The sequence below is a fragment of the Pristis pectinata genome, chromosome 11, assembly GCF_009764475.1.
Source record: "Pristis pectinata isolate sPriPec2 chromosome 11, sPriPec2.1.pri, whole genome shotgun sequence".
Lineage (NCBI taxonomy): Eukaryota > Metazoa > Chordata > Chondrichthyes > Rhinopristiformes > Pristidae > Pristis > Pristis pectinata.
The window spans coordinates 63439953-63457070 of record NC_067415.1 but is presented as its reverse complement, the minus strand read 5'-3'; the positions used below and the strand labels follow the sequence as shown (position 1 = coordinate 63457070).

At 41.2% G+C, this 17118-nt stretch overlaps 1 protein-coding gene across 1 annotated transcript in view; it reads right to left on the bottom strand.

Annotated features, from left to right (window-relative positions):
- Positions 1–17118, bottom strand: part of LOC127576220 (dTDP-D-glucose 4,6-dehydratase-like) — a 60219-nt gene that overhangs the window by 10936 nt on the left and 32165 nt on the right. Inside the window, exons 8-12 of the mRNA XM_052026654.1 lie at positions 16235–16294; positions 13804–13847; positions 10254–10419; positions 7570–7628; positions 372–469 (exon numbers count right to left, since the gene is read on the bottom strand). Of these exons, the coding sequence (XP_051882614.1) occupies positions 372–469; positions 7570–7628; positions 10254–10419; positions 13804–13847; positions 16235–16294 (427 nt within the window). The remainder of the gene's footprint in view (positions 1–371; positions 470–7569; positions 7629–10253; positions 10420–13803; positions 13848–16234; positions 16295–17118) is intronic.

Here is a 17118-nt window from a genome sequence, read left to right as displayed (position 1 = left end):
AAAGATTAAAAGTTATTCTGCCAGTAATTTTATATTAAAAAAATTACTTGTCAATCAAGGAGATTTTCTAAATATTTTATAAAGCTGGATTGTGGCAACAAAGCCTGAATGTTGCAAGTTAGCTGGTGAGAGTTGGCTTTAGAACATTCTAGAGTATATTGGAACCTAACACAAGAGTTTGTTCTCGTTTTCAAAAAAAGGTGCATGACACGTTTTGCTTTCCTTTAGATATCAATTCACTAACAATAGAAACAAATTAAATAAATGCATCAGCCATGCCTCAAGCCAAAATATGAAATACCAAAGTATGTACAAATTGCTAATATTTGATTTAAAAAACTTGGGTTTGTTAAAAATTATTTCAATCATACTTGTTTTTCTAATTCCCTCTTCCCAAGGCACTTTGGGTTTCCATCCAAGTCTATGCAGCTTTTTTGAATTCATTGGATATCCCAAGTCATTGGAAGGCCTGAGGACGAAAAGAAATAAAAATAGCAAGGAGATACATTCAACTGGTCCACCAAGCATGTAGTTACCCACAATTCCAAATTGAAACAGATTATTGTATTAAAGTTGATAACTTTCAGGCTTCACATTTTCAATATTCACAATAGTTTCAAGAACTATTCAAAATATTATCAGGTGCAGTATGCCTTGAACTTAGAGCATTACAGCATAGGAACAGGCCCTTTGGCCCACAATATCTGTGCCAACCATGATGTAAATTTAAACTGCACATCTGCCTGCAGGCATTTTCCTGCCTGCCACTCTCAGTGTTAAAAAAAATGCCACATAAATCTCCTTTAAACTTTCCCCCTCACACCTTAAAGCTATGCCCTCTAGTATTTGACATTACCATCCTGGGAAAAGACTGACCATCTACGCTCTCTATACCTCTCATAACTTTATATACTTCTATCGGGTCACCCATCAGCCTCCGATGTTCCAGAGAAAACAAGCCAGGTTTGTCCAACCTCTCCTTATATCTAATACTCTGTAATCCAGGCAACATCCTGGTGAACCTCTGCCTCCTGATTTTTCTACAGTTATGTCTCAGCACTATATCCATTTCCCAAACACGCATCTTGAGGAAAAGTAGCAGTGATAAATATAAAACAAAGTAATAATTGCATGTGTTGCAATGCTTAGTGCAAGAAAGAACCTGGGTAAATTGGGTGCAATTCAAAGAGCTATTGAAAATTTACAGCACAGAATGAGAATTGACCAGTGTCAGAACTGCTCAAAAATGAGTGACCCCACCTGACCTCATATTCTAGCATCACTTCAGATTTTCATACAAATGTGATGAGGCTTTCTGCCAACTTTTCAGGCCCACATTCAAACCTCTACTTCCTCCTGTGGGAGAAAAATATCCTCAATCCCTTTCCATTCTTTTTACCAGTTTTTATAAAGCCAAGTCTCTTGGTTTTTGAATCCCAAATTAGGTCCTTTCCATTTATTCCATCTAGGCCACACCCACTGCTCTTTTTCAAGATGCCCAGAAGCCATCTGGCAAGGTAGAATTGGCTCCTTATTGCGTGTAGGTCTCAGGCAGCATACACTGAGATCCAGATGCCATGTCAGCCTTTGATAGTTTACCAGCCAATAACTATCAAACATAGAACTGTAAAGCACAGGAACAGGCCCTTCGGCCCTACTGGACTATTTAACCAAGAAATTAAATGCTTAATAAACTAATCCCTTCTGCCTACACAACGTCCATACCCCTCCATTCTTTGCACATTCATGTGCCTATCTTAAAGCTTCTTAAATACCTCCATCGTATTTGCCTCCACCTACCACCCGTGGTAGCACATTCCAGGCACCTACCACTTTGTGTAAAAAATTTGCCCACCACACCTCCTTTTGAACTTATTCCCTCTCATCTTAAATGTTTGTCTAACCTCTCCTTCTAGCACATGCCCTCCAATCCAGGCAACATCCTGGTAAACCTCTTCTGCAACATCTCCACAGCCTCCACATCCTTCCAGTAACAGGGCGGCCAGAATTGAATGTAATACTCCAGATGCAGGATAACCAGAGTTTTATAAAGCTACAGCACAACTTCTAGACTCTTGAACTCAATGCTTTGAATGATAAAGACAAGCACGCCATATGCCTTCTTTACCATCCTATCAACCTGTGTAGCCACTTTCAGGGAGTTATGGATTTGGACCCCTAGATCCCTCTGTACATGAACACTTTTAAGGGTTTTGCCATTAACAGTGTACTGTCTCTTTACATTTGATCGCCAAATTAAACTCCATCTGCCATTTCTCTGCCTATATCTGCCACTGATCGATATCCCACTGTATCCTTTTGACAATCTTCTACACTATCCATAATGCCACCAATCTTTGTACCATAGAGTCATGGAATCATTCAACATGGATACAGACCTTTCAGCCCAACAAGTCTATGCAAACCATGGTGTCCACCCATCTAGTCCTAATTTCCTGCATTCAGCCCATATCCTTCTAAGCCCTGCCCCTCCATAGAACCATATAGCACAATACAGGCCCTTCGGCCCACCATGTTGTGCTGACCTTTAAACCTCGCCTAAGACTATCTAACCCCTTCCTCCCACATATCCCTCTATTTTAAATTCCTCCATATGCTTATCTAACAATCTCTTGAACTCAACCAACGTATCAGCCTCCACCACCACCCCAGGCAGCGCATTCCATGCACCAACCACTCTCTGGGTGAAAAACCTGCCTCTGATATCTCCCTTGAATTTCCCACCCATTACCTTAAAGCCATGCCCTCTTGTATTGAGCATTGGTGCCCTGGGAAAGAGGCGCTGGCTGTCCACTCTATCTATTCCTCTTAATATTTTGTATACCTCTATCATGTCTCCCCTCATCCTCCTTCTCTCCAATGAGTAAAGCCCTAGCTCCCTTAGTCTCTCCTCATAATCCATACTCTCCAATCCAGGCAGCATCCTGGTAAATCTCCTCTGTACCCTTTCCAATGCTTCCACATCCTTCCTATAATGAGGCGACCAGAAGTGGACGCAGTACTCCAAGTACTAACCAGAGTTTTGTAGAGCTGCATCGTTACCTTGCGGCTCTTAAACTCGATCCCATGACTTATGAAAGCTGACATCCCATAAGCTTTCTTAACTACCCTATCCACCTGTGAGGCAACTTTCAGGGATCTGTGGATATGAACCCCCAGATCCCTCTGCTCCTCACACTACCCAGAATCCTGCCATTTACCTTGTACTCCACCTGGAGTTAGTCCTTCCAAAGTGTACCACCTCACACTTCTCTGAATTGAACTCCATCTGCCAGTTCTCAGCCCAGCTCCTGCATCCTATCAATATCCCTCTGTAAGCTTCGACAGCCCTCCACACTATCCACAACACCACTGACCTTTGTGTCGTCTGCAAACTTGCTAACCCACCCTTCCATCCCCTCATCCAAGTCATTAATAAATATCACGAAAGGTAGAGGTCCCATGTACCTATCCAAGTGCTTCTTAAATGATCTGTCTCAATCACTTCCTCTGGCAGCTCGTTCCAGATATTCACCACCTGTGTGTGAAAAAGCTGCCCCTCACGTCCCTTTTAAATCTTTCCCTTCTCACCCTAAATCTATGCCCCCTAGTTTTGGACTCCCCTACTCTGGGGAAAGGACTGCTACCATCCACCTTATCAATGCTCCTCATGATTTTATAAATCTCTATATGATCACCTCTCATTCTCCTATGCTCCAAGGAATAAAGACCTAGCCTGGCCAACCTCTCCCTGTAACTTAGACCCTTTAGTCCTGGCCCCCACATCCTCATAAATCTTTTCTGCACTCTTTCCAGTTTAACCATGTCTTTCCTATAACAGGGTGACCAAAACTGTACACAGTACTCCAAGTGCGGCCTCACCTACGACTTTTACAACTGCTACATAATGCCCCAACTTCTCTTCTCAATGCCCTGACTGATGAAGGCCAGCATGCTAAACACCTTTTTCACCACCCTGTCTACCTGTGACGCTGCTTTCAATGAACTATGCACTTGTACTCCTAGATCCCTCTGTTCCATTACACTCCCTAGTGCCGTATCATTCATAGTACAAGTTCTGTGCTGGTTTGACTTTCCAAAATGCATCACCTCACACTTAGCTGCACTGAAATGAATTTGCCTCTCATCAGCCTACTTCCCTAAATGATCAAGATTCCCCCCTGTAAGCTACGATAACCTTCTTCACTATCAACAACACCTCCTAATTTCATGTCATCCGCAAACTTACTGATCAAGCCTTGTACATTCGCATCCAAATCATTTATCTAAATAATGAATAACAAGGGTCCCAACATTGACCCCTGGGCACACCACTAGTCACCAGCCTCCATTCAGAGAAACAATCTTCAACCACCAGCTTCTGCTTCCTACCTCCAAGCCAATTTTGAATACCTAACTAGCTCTCCCTGGATTCCATGGGACCTAACCTTCCAGACCAGCCTACCTTGTAGGACTTTGTTGAAGGCCTTGCTAAAGTCCAAACTGACAACATCCACTGCCCTAGCCTCACCTAGCTTTTTGGTTACTGCTTCAGAAAACTCTAAAAGGTTCGTCAAGCATGACTTTCTATGCACGTAGCCATGCCGACTCCTCCTATTCTACCAAATGTTGGTAGATTCAATCCCTCAGAATTCCCTCCAGTAACTTCCCCACTACTGGCCTGTAGTTCCCTGGCTACCTTTCTTAAACAACGGAACAACATTAACCATCTTCCAGCCTTCAGGAAATTCAACAAAGGCTAACGACAAAGCAAAAATCTCCACAAGGGCCACCGCAATTTCTCCTCTAGCCTCCCACAAAGTCCTTGGATGCACTTGGTCAGACCCTGGGGATTTATCCACGTTAATCCGCTGTAAGGCTGCAAATGCCTCCTCTCTGGTAATATGAATGTTCTCCAAAACATCTCCACTCGTTTCCCTTGATTTTCTCTTCAGTATACACTGAGGAGAAATACTCATTAAAAATCCCACCTATCTCCTGTGGCTCTAGACACAGACAGCCCTGCTGATCTCTAAGGTGACCTACTCTCTCCCTGGCCACCTTTTACTCTTAATATAGCTATAGAACCTCTTGGGATTTTCCTTAACCTTACCTGCCAGATCCATCTCATAACGCTCTCCTTGCCCTCCTGATTTCCCTCTTAAGAGTATTCTTAATTTTTTTATAGTCTTCAAGGGATTCACTCATCCCCGACCTCCTAAACACAATGTATGTTTCCTTTTTCTTGTGACCAGAGCCTTAATATCTCTCATCAGTTAAGGCTCTCTAAACCAGCCAGGTTTACCCTTCACTCCTACAGGAACATGCTGCTCCTGAACTCTTGATATCACACTCTTAAAAGCTTCCCACTTGCCATTTGTTCCTTTCCCTTCAAATAGGCTCACCCCATCAACCTCTGTCCTATCCTCTTCCATCACTATCTTAAAACTAATCGAATTGTCACTTCAGTTACCTGCTCTACCTCGTTCCCTAAGAGCAGCTCCAGTATTGCACCCTCCCGAATAGGGCTCTCTATATATTGACTCAGGAAACCTTTCTGGACACATTCCACAAATTCCATCCCGTCCAGGCCCTTTACACTCTGGATAGTCCAGTCAATACCAGGAAAATTAAAATCTCCCACTCATACAACCCTATCATTCTTACAACTATAAGCAATTTCTCTACACACCTTCTCTACTCATCTGTGAACTTACTAACCCACCCATCCATGTTTTCATCCAAGTCATTTATAGATATCACAAACAGCAGAGGTCCCAGTATGGATTCCTGCAGAACACCACTAGTCGCGGACCTGCAGCCAGAATAAGTCCGATTGACCACTGTCGTCTACGGGCAAGCCCATTCTGAATCCAAATGGCTGAGTCAGTGTGGATCCCATGCATCTTAATCTTCTGGATGAGCATACCGTGAGGTGCTCTGTTTAATGCTTTACTAAAATCCATGTAGGCAACATCCACTGCCCAACCTTCATCAATCACTTTTGTCACCTCCTTGAAAAACTTAATCAAGTTTCTAAGACACAACTTGCCCCATACAAAGGCATGCTGACTGCCCCTAATTAAGCCATGGTTTTCCAAATGCTCATAAATCCTACCCCTGACGTGAGACTCACCGGTTTATTGTTTCCAGGATTATACCTACTTCCTTTCTTGAACAACGGAACAACATTACCTACTTGCCAATCCTCCAAGATCTCGCCTGTGGCTGGAGGGGATACAAAGATCTTGGTCAAGGCCCCAGCAATCTTACCTCTTGCCTCCCTCAATAACCTGGGGTATATCCCATCAGGCCCTAGGGACTTATCTACCTTAGTGTTCTCCAAGACACCCCAACACTACCTCTTTCTTTGTCTCAACATGCTCTAGCATACTCCACACTGATCTCACAATCCTCTACGTCCTTCTCCTTGGTAAATACTTACACAGAGTACTCACTTAGGACCTCGCCCATGTCCTCTCCCTCCAAGCACATGTTCCCTCCTGCGTGGTCCTACCTGCTCCCTAGTTATCCTCATGCTCTTGATGTATGTATAGAATGCCTTGGGATTCCCTTTAATCCTACTTTCCAAATAATGACCCATTTCTTCTCTATTCCAATTATTTTTCTGTCAACATTTAAGACACTGGAAATATGGTCGAACAGAAGGCAGGAAAAACATGAGATTAAGACCAGCAGCACAGGAAATATTAGATTCATGCCAAAAAACTGTGACAAAAACTGATTCCCATTCTCACATCGATATAAAGAAGCTGTTGTCTAATCACAGTAGTTAGTCTTTTACAAACCCAGACACCGAGGCTGGTGAGTCTGACATCAGTGCTGGGTAAATTTAATTTAATTTACAGCGTGGTAACAGGCCCTTCCGGCCCAACGAGTCTGCGCCGCCCATTTTAAGCCCAAATTAACCTACCCGTACGTCTTTTTTAGAATGTGGGAGGAAACCCACGCAGACACGGGAGAACGTACAAACTCCTTACAGACAGCGATGGGAATTGAACCCCGATCACTGGCACTGTAATAGCATCGCGCTAACGGCCACGCTACCGTGCCATACTGTAAGTTACGAGGGGATTCTGAGGGACAGGATCTATCAACAATCGGATAGGCAAGGCTTTGTGCATGGGAGATAGTGTCTGACAAATTTCTTTCAAAGAGGTAACCATGAGGATAGATGAGGGTTGGGCAGTGGATATTGTCTATATGGACTTCAGCAAGGCCTTTGACAAGGTCCTGCATGGCAGGCTAGTCTGGAAGGTTAGATCGCATGGGATCCAGGGAGAATAGTTAATTGGATATAGACTCTGGGAGTCATAGCTCTGAAAATACCCACTGAATTACCTCTGTAACATCTCACATGGAGGGTGGACATGGAATGGTTGGGAAGATTAGGTTGTTTTGGTGTTCTATTATATGATTCTGATAGCAATGGAACTAGAATTAACTGGAAAATTTTCCATATGAATTTGCTGAATTTCTGTGTGAAATTGAAAAATATCAATGCTCAGTTATTGTAAAAGGTTATGGGTTTCAAACATTAATACCAACCTGTCACTGACATGATCAATCCAAAGTTTTAGTTCAGATTCTGAAGCAGTTTCTTTAATCTGTAAATTTAAACTCATATTTAACCAAACTCGGAGAGAAGTAATAACCAGAAAGCATAAGACTACATTTTTCTTGCAAGTAAGAAACAAGAAACTAGAATTCAACTTACTAGAAATTACATGGCAGATTCAATGGCATGTGGTTGGACTAGCCAAATTAATAAACTGGTTGCATTTTGACAAGAATCACATTGAAAAGATTAACTCATCAGTTACAAACTAGTCAAGCAAAGAGCAGTCTATCTGGTTCATTTCATACCAACTTGGTAGATGCTAACAATGTATTTGCTGACCAAGTCTCTATAAATTAATCTATAATAGACTACAACAGATGTTGGATTTGGAGTGACAAAGCTCTCCACATCAGGAGTTTCAACAATGTTTTGTTTTACACTGGAAAGCTAGCAGCAGAAGCTAACTATTTTATTGTTCAAAATTTATAGAGAAAAGGTAAAAAAATAAATTCTAAAATAGATAAATGTCATCACTAATCACTAACAAGACTCTTCTCTGGTGGAAAATCTCACTCAATTAAAGTATCAGGCAAAAAATTCAGCGTGTTTAATTCACAGAGTCCTCGATTTTCCAGTGACTATAGTTTTCACTCAAAAATCTGGTCATGTCCAATTTCTCAATATTTTTTTATTCCATTCAATGGCTTCTTGCGAGAATTATAACTTTTCTAAATCAGCCCTATTGAGCCAATATTTATAGTGTAATGGCTTCAGTTTTTGAAACCTGAATTTCAGCTTTCAATTTCTTTACAATAACATCTAAATCAAAACTATTTGTTGAAGGATGCAAAACCATTGAAGCCAAATGAAATGTGACTGCAAATGAACATTCAAACCAGATTTACTACTGAGATGAAATGGCTTTGGTGGTAAGAGTTTATGAATTGGTATAAAAGCCTGAAATGAAAGGCTTGAAGTGAAAATGTGGGGCTTCTCTCCTCTCCAAGGTTGCTCCTTCCAGCACATGCTCATGGCTTGACCCTAACTTCTGCACTATTAATATTAATTTCATAATAACTTATTTCCCCAACATTTCATTAAAAGATTAAATGTTTAACATAAAAAGGCATGTATGAATTATTAAAGTATTCAAACTTACAGATGGGAATTTTAACTCCCAAAAACAATCAGGTGAAATATTAAAAATCTAAATCCCAGTTCTAAACTGCCCACTTCCACTTTTTAATCCAGGCTGCTGGGGAAGGTGTGAAACCAATCCTCTTGTAGGAGGCCGTTGCAATTCATTGTTTATCTGGCAACTTCCAAATCTATGAGCCATTGTCTGGTGTTATTACTCAATGTGCAGATTCTGTCTATCCCTCCAAACTTTTATAAAGACTACATTGCACTGTTGGGGTGGACACTACATCACATAGTGGACTATACGAAATGTTCATATTTTGCTCTTATTGGTCAATATTCATAGAAGAATGAGAGGAGATCACACTGAGACATTAAATGTGAAGGTCAGGCTGGGAAGCTGCCAAGAGGGCTGCTTCCTCTAGGTAGGGAATTTAGAACAAGTGGGCATGGTCTCAGGATAAGGGAGACAGCCATTTTAGGACTGACATAGAGCTGCAAAATCTTTGCAACTCTCTACCTCAGAAAGCTATTGGGTATAGGAACTTCGAAGGCACAGAGGATAAGACAGGATCAGCCATGATCTGATTATATGATGGAGCAGGCTCAAGGGATCACATGGCATGTGACTGCTTGCATTTTAAAATGGAGGTATATTAACCAAGAACCAATGTAGGAGAGCCAGCAAAGATTGATGGCTGAAAGGGAGTTGACAGCTCAGTCTTTGGATGGTTTTAGGTTTTGTAGATGCAAGACGGTAGCCATACAGCTGTCCATTGGAATAATCACAGGTGACATGGTGATGATCAGGTGGGCTGTGGCCTCACCCCAACTGGATGATGGAGTTGTGTGGAAGGAGGATGATACGGTCAACCGTAGCAAAGGCTGAAGACAGTTTGAGACATGGAGAAAAGCTGGTTCCCAATTGTTGGTAGCCAAGAATGTCAGTTGTGACTTTGTATAAGAGCTAGTTTTTGGACTGTCTGCTATAAATTGCTACAAGCACCTAGGGATTCTGGCAATAATTGGGCTGACAATGGCTTGTTAATGCTTTAGGAACAAGTTCTCAAGTCCCCTAGAACACTCCCCCATGCATCATCGCCAACCCAGAATTGTATTATGGGAGACGTTGATCTCCCCTGGGTGACTTCAATGCCAAAGCCAGAATGGTTCCAATCATCTGGTAAGGAGGGAGCAGGGAAAGCTAACTCTATCACAGTACTCCCATGACAGACTGCTTGGAACACAGTCTTGTCACAGTCACCACTGCAATTTGTCAGTCCATACGAGCATAAGACCCTAGAGCCTGCCTCCATCATTTAATAAGATCATGGTGGATCCTGTGCCTTGCCACTTTCCCATCAGGTCTCCTTATCCTCCAAGTCTCCAAATTCTGTACTCCACATCTGAGCATCCAGAGCCCTCAGGGTAGAGAAGGTAGATCAATCTCAATAAAATTGAAGTGTAAAATTACGGAAGAAGAGAAAATGAGAAAATCATTTGGGAAACAATCAGTTTTAATTTAACTTACCAGGTGAATTAACTCCTTGGCAAGCTGAAAAACTGATAACTCAAAGCTTGTGCCCATATTGTACACCTCACCAGGTTCACCCTTCTCAAGAATTGTAAGGAAAGCCTCAGCAACATCTGTAGCATAGAGAAAATGACGTGCTTGAATTCCTGTTCCATGAATACAGCTAAAAGATAAACAGAAATAAACACTGATTTCCAAAAATGAAGTTGATATGTATTTTATTTCTAATATTCATTGATGACGTACAAACACCACATATACATATAATGAACATCCTCAAAATCATCATGAAGTTTAGAGAAAAATGCTCCTGACAAATTTTCTTCATCTAGTTTTATCAGTGGTATTTTTGATCACTTATAAGATCAGAGAGTCGTAGAGTTGCTCATCATAGAAATAGGACCTTTGGAGCACTGTTTGTGCTGACCATCATGCCAATCTATAATAATTCCACTGGTCTGCATTAATTCTGTATCCATCTATGCTACATTCATTCAAGTACCTATCCAGATGCCTCTAAATCCTGTTACTGTCCCTGCCTCTACCACTTCCTCTGGCAGCTTATTCCAGATACCAATTGCCCTTTGTGTGAAAAATTTATCCCAGAGATCCCCTTTAACTCCTCCCTCTCACCTTAAACCTAAACCCTCAAGATTTAGACACCCCCACCATCAGAAACTATCTATGCATTTCATAATTTTGCATACCTCTATCATGTCACCTCTCAACCACCTTTGCTCCAGAGAAAGTTAAAAGTCAAAGTCAAAGGTGAGTTTGTTATCATATGCACAAGTACATGTATGCATGGGAACAATGAAAAACTTACTTGCAGCAGCATCACAGGCACATAGCATTAGAGACACAACATTTGCAAGAAAAACATAAATTATACAAGAAAGAACAAAACTAGAACAAAAAATAGCAAAGTCCATTGTAGTGTAAAGTGGTCATAGTGATGCTATACGGAGATAGTGATTAGGGTTGTGCATGTTGGTTCAAGAACTGAATGGTTGCAGGGAAGTCTCTTGTGTAAACCATTTCCCTCCATAGATGCTGCCTGACCCACAAAATTCTTTCAGTGCCTTTGTGGGTTGAAGGGAAGTAGCTGTTCTTGAACCTGGGGGTTTGGGACTTCAGGCTTCTGTACGTTCTGCCCCATGGTAGCTTATCCCAATGGATAAGAGAGATCCAGTCTAAAAAATCTCTCCTTATAACAAGCCCTCCAGTCCAGGATATAACATAATACTCAACACAATAGAATCCTCTATGGATTGTACAAGGCGTCAGACTTGACTCAATAGCAGCATTTTTGCCCAAGGTTCAGAAGATTGTGGGTTCAAGCCTCACACTAGAGATTTAAGCACATAATTCAAGCCAACAATTCAGTGTAATGCCAGTGACAAATTTAAGCCCATTTGTCCTCTTTGGTGGTCATAAAATATCAAAGGGCACCATCAGAAGAACAGGAAGACCTCTATAACCTTGTCAATATTTATTCTTCAACCAGTATCCCTAAAACAAAACAGATGATCTGATCAATAAATTTTTATAAGACCTTCTTGTGTACAAATTGACTGAGGCAGTTCCTGAATTCTTCTGCTGAGGCAATACCTCAGGATCTAGGATGGCTTGCTTCCACTTTGGTTTTGTGGGTTCTGAGGTGACTGATGAAGCCAATGTGGGAACTACAGGCACTTTTACAAATTGGACAGGAGATGCCCAATGGGCAGATGGTTGGGTAGTTTACGAGGTGGTGTACTCTTTCAGGCACCTATGCAAGGCTTCATGTGCTTCCGATTAAATGGACTCTAGGTTTCCAAATACCATCCCGAAGGCTCCTTCTCCACTTTAGTGGTCATGAGCCAGTGATTCCTAGGAGTCAGTGGGGATGTTACATTTCTTCAACTAAGCTTTGAATCCTTTTCTTTTAACCACCTGGTAATTTCTTCTGTGACAGAGCTCAGAATACAGTTCCTGTTTCAGGATTCTGGTGGCAGGTGTGTGAATTACGTGGTCTGCACAATCAACTTAGTGTGACTAGGGTCTCAATGCTGGGGACATTGGCTTGGGAGAGGACATTGACATTGGTTTGCTTATCCCTCCAGTGAAATTGGAGGATTTTGCAGTGTGTCCTTCCAGTGTCTTGAGATGCTTGTTGTAGGTTGTCCAGGTCACATAAGTATTTGAGAGGACAGAGATCACTGCTGCCTGGTAGACCATGAGTTCTGTGCCAGGTCAGAGGTCTTGATCTTCAACATCGCTTTGCCAAATTGACCAAAGGCTGCACTAGTGTATTGAAGCTGATGGTAATTACAACACTAGCATGGGAAAAAAAGTACAACCCTCTGGTACAGCATGGTTGACAAGGAAGAACTACGGAAGGCTAATTCCAATGGGGTTCTTCAAACAAAATGCTTGGAGCTCAGTTTTTTTTATAACCAGCATCCTGTTTCATCAGAGGGACAAGGTCTAAGCACAGTCATTGTTAGATTGCATTACTGTTCAAGTGAGGAGCCACAAGCATGTCAGCATCACACATGCCAATAAAGGTACTCCCAGCTGCTGGACTGACAATTGTCTAATCCACTCCAATATCATCATCCACCTAGTTCCTAAACATCATTTCAAAAGAAATCTTGCTATAAAAGGATCAATGTCAAAGCTCTCAAGGACCACAAAAGAGGTTGCTGTTCTCATACAGTGCCCCACAGGCAACACGATGACTCTCACTTAACATAAGCTTAGAGATTCACAGCATACACAGACTTCTCTGCCAAGAAGAGTGATTTGAAGAGAATGAACACAAGTTCAAGGACCTAATGAACTGTAAACAAAAGTAATGATAAACAATGACAAGTTGACTGGCTTAAAGCACCTTATTTTCTCTTTCATTCTCTTGAATAATTGTGCTGTATTTCCAACCTTCCTATTTTTCATGGGATTGCATCAGAAACTATGGAATTTTTGAAGATCATTGCTAAAGCATCCACCATTTCCACAGTCACCTCTTTTGGTCTGTTATGTCTGTTGTCTTTTTGTCCCCATATATTATCCAATGCTTTCCCCTTATGTGTCACATATTACCTAAGTTTCTCACTCCTATGAGAAAAACAGAGGAACTAAGTATGTACCTCATTTAGTGAATCTTCTACAGTGCTTCAGGCATTTCCTTATTCTCCATCAGAATTTCTCCTGCCTTTGCTAATATAAAAATTTGCATTTATTTTTACTGCTTCCTTTTCATATTGTTGTAGAAGCTCTCATAATCTTTATTGCTTGTATAATCACTCCAGAAACTGCATGGAGTGATAAAATTATGTAGATCGGGTCCTATCTTAAATTCTCTCCTCAACTTCCACCATATCATAGTGGGGCTAATCACTCTACAATGATGGCAACATGTTGAGAGTTGTGCTGTTTCAAAATGTTATTGATACAAAATTTACTTTTGATGTGACTAAACCCAAGTCTAATACCAAAACAAAAAGAACAGCTCAAACCAATGAATATTTACTTTTGCACAGCACCGAATCTCAAATCTACCTACCATTTTCGGTTACGTTGCAATAAGGCTATGAATTTTGGAATAACCTAAACAAAAATTAAAGAAACAAGATTACATTAGAATTTCTATAATAAATGTTCATCAATTACAAACATGGGATTATACATTTTTAAAGCCCACATAAACATATATGATACATAGAAAATTACATCACAGGAACAGGCCCTTCAGCCCACCATGTCTGTGCTAACCATGATGCAAAGCTAAACTAATCCCATCTGCCTGCACAAGTGCCAGATCTTTCTGTTCCCTGACTGTTTATGTGCCCGACTAAATATCTCTTAAACATTACTATTGTATCTGCTTCCACCACCTCCCGTGGTAGCGCCTTCCAGGCACCTACCCTTCTCTGTGTAAAAAAAACCACGCCTCATGAATTTCCTTTAAACTTTCCCCCTCTCACCTTAAAATTATGTCCCCTAGTACTTGACATTGCCATGCTGGGAAAAAGACTCAATCTACTCTATCTATTCCTCTTATAATTTTATATACATCTGTCGGGTTGCCCTTCAACCTTCGACGCACCAGAGAAAACAATATAGCTTGTTCAACCTCTCCTTATAGCTAATTCTCCCCAATCCAGGCAACATCCTGGTGAACCTCTTCTGCACCCTCTCTCAAGGATCCAAACCCTTTCTGTAATGTGGCGATCAGAACCTCTCACAATACTCCAAATGCGGCCTAACCAAAGTTTTATACAGGGGCAACTTTTATACTCAATGCCCAACAGATCAAGGCAAGTATGCCGTACGTCTTCTTTACCACCCTATCTACTTATGTTGGCACTTTCAGGGAGCTATGGCCCCAAGATCCCTTTGGACATCAAGGCCTCTCAGGGCCCTACTATTTACTGTATACTCTCCTCTTACATTTCGACCTCCCAAAGTGCAACACCTCACACTTGAATGGATTAAACTCCATCTGCCATTTCTTTGCCCACATTTCCAACTGCTCTATATCCTGCTCTATCCTTTGACAACATTCTTCACTATCCACAACTCCATTAATCAGGCCACCTATGTTTTCAGCCAAATCATTATCGCAAACAGTAGAGCTCTGATCCTTGCAGAACACTGCTGGTCACAGAGTTCTAGTCAGAATAACACACCTCCACCGCTACCCTCTGACTTCTATGGCCAAGCCAATTCTTAATACAATCTACCAAGTCTCTGTAGATTCCATGTGTGTTAATCTTCTGGATCAGCCTACCATGAGGGACCTTGTCAAGTGCTTCACTAAAGTCCATGTGGACAACAGTCACTGCCCTACACTCATTAGTCGTCTTTGTCACCTCCTCAAAAAAAAACATTGTAAGACATGACCTTCCTGACACAAAGTCATGCTGACTATCCCTAATAAGTTCATGTTTTTCCAGATGTGAGTAGGTCATATCCCTAAGAATCTTCTCCAATAATTTTCCTACTACTGATGTAAGGATACATTTAGTAAATCAGTATAAGTATATGGGCCACTTAATTCCTATTTGAATTTCAAGCTCCTGGCAGTAGTTTGCTGTACTGTTAGCAAAGCAGGCTTTTACCCTTTAAAAGCAACATTCTCCATGGTAGTCCAGCATCAACAATGAATACCATAGAGAAGAGGGGGGCAGCAGGGAGTACAAAACCAGCACCCCAATCTCAGAATGAGACGCTGAAATATTTGTGGATGAGGGGAGGTGCAACATGACAGAAGAACCAGGAAGGCAGCCATTTATCAAGGTTGTGAGAAATAACATTTTGTTACAAGATCTATTAAGGTGAGAGAGTATGGAGCCTACTCCTATTTTGCATGCTATAAATGTGTAATTAAACATATAGCAAGATGACATCTTGCAACATAACTTGCTCAGTACCATTACCCAAAACCACTCTAGCATCCTCTCCAGGACATTTGCATCTTTCCACGGTGACCAGAATTGGATGCAAGTATTCCAACTGTGGTCTTATCAATTTATTGTATTCCATACATGTATTTATGAATCCAGTAATCCCATATGACTTTCTAGCCATACTCCTCAATGACATTGAAACTAGCTGTAACACACATACATCCACCCTCATGCCCACATCCCACTAACCCATATTAATCCAAATATCCCTAAATCCAGATTAAAGTAACCCACATCCACACATATCTATTCCCTCTAATACTACAAAATAAAGCAGAAAATAAAATGCAGTCAAATTTCAGGGTTTCTATAGTTTCACATGTCCCTCGATCAGGCATAAAACCTAGAAATTTATAATATGGCGGAAGAAGATTTTACCAATTCTGTTTATCATTTCAATGCTGCCAGAAAATTGCTTAATGTATATAAATTATTTTCAGTGCTGTTTAAATTATTTTGGTAAACTGTTCCAGAAATTACAGAAGCATTGCAGACTTTGCTAAGTTAAAGAATAACGTGACTTACTTTTTCTGGGTATTGATGGGGTCCATAAACATTACTACTTCTGGTCACAATAACAGGAAACTATAAAAGAAAGATAAATAAGTGGACGTAAATTCATTCATGTGTTAAACAAGAATATCATGCATTTTTACAGCCTTTGTGTAAGAAGAGCATTTTACGATAATAATAAAAAAATACATTGGGTACCAAAACCTGAATAAGATAAGAGATATCTTTATTAGTCACATGTACATTGAAATACACGTGAAATGCATCTTTTGCTCAGAGTGTTTTGGGGGCAGCCCGCAAGTGTCGCCATGCTTCCAGCACCAACATAGCATGCTCACAACTTCCTAACCCGTATATCTTTGGAACATGGGAGGAAACCAGAGCACCTGGAGGAAACTCATGCAGACACAGGGAGAATGTACAAACTCCTTATAGAAAGCAGCGGGAATTGAACCTGGGTCGCTGGCGCTGTAATAGTGTTACGCTAACCAATACACTCCTGTGCCTGCCCCATTCTAATGGAACTCAATAAAGGTCAGAGAACAATTCAAACATCTAAGTTGATAAGCCTCAAGGTAGTGTTAATATTGGGGCTAACATGTATCCAGCAAGAAATAAGAAGCCAAAGGCTGCGCTGCTGTTGCATTAACAATGACCATGATCATGAGGGTAGATAACAGTGAATGGGAAGAGTAGGTAGTACATAGAACAGTACAGCACAGGAACAGGCCCTTCGCCCCATGCTGTTGTGTCAAACTAATTAAACTAATGGTGCAAATGAAACTATTCCCTTTTGCCTGCACATGGTCCCTTTCCCTCCATTCTCTACACATTCACATGCTTATCTAAGGGCCTCTTAAATGCCTCTATCGTATTTGCCTCCACAACCACCCCTG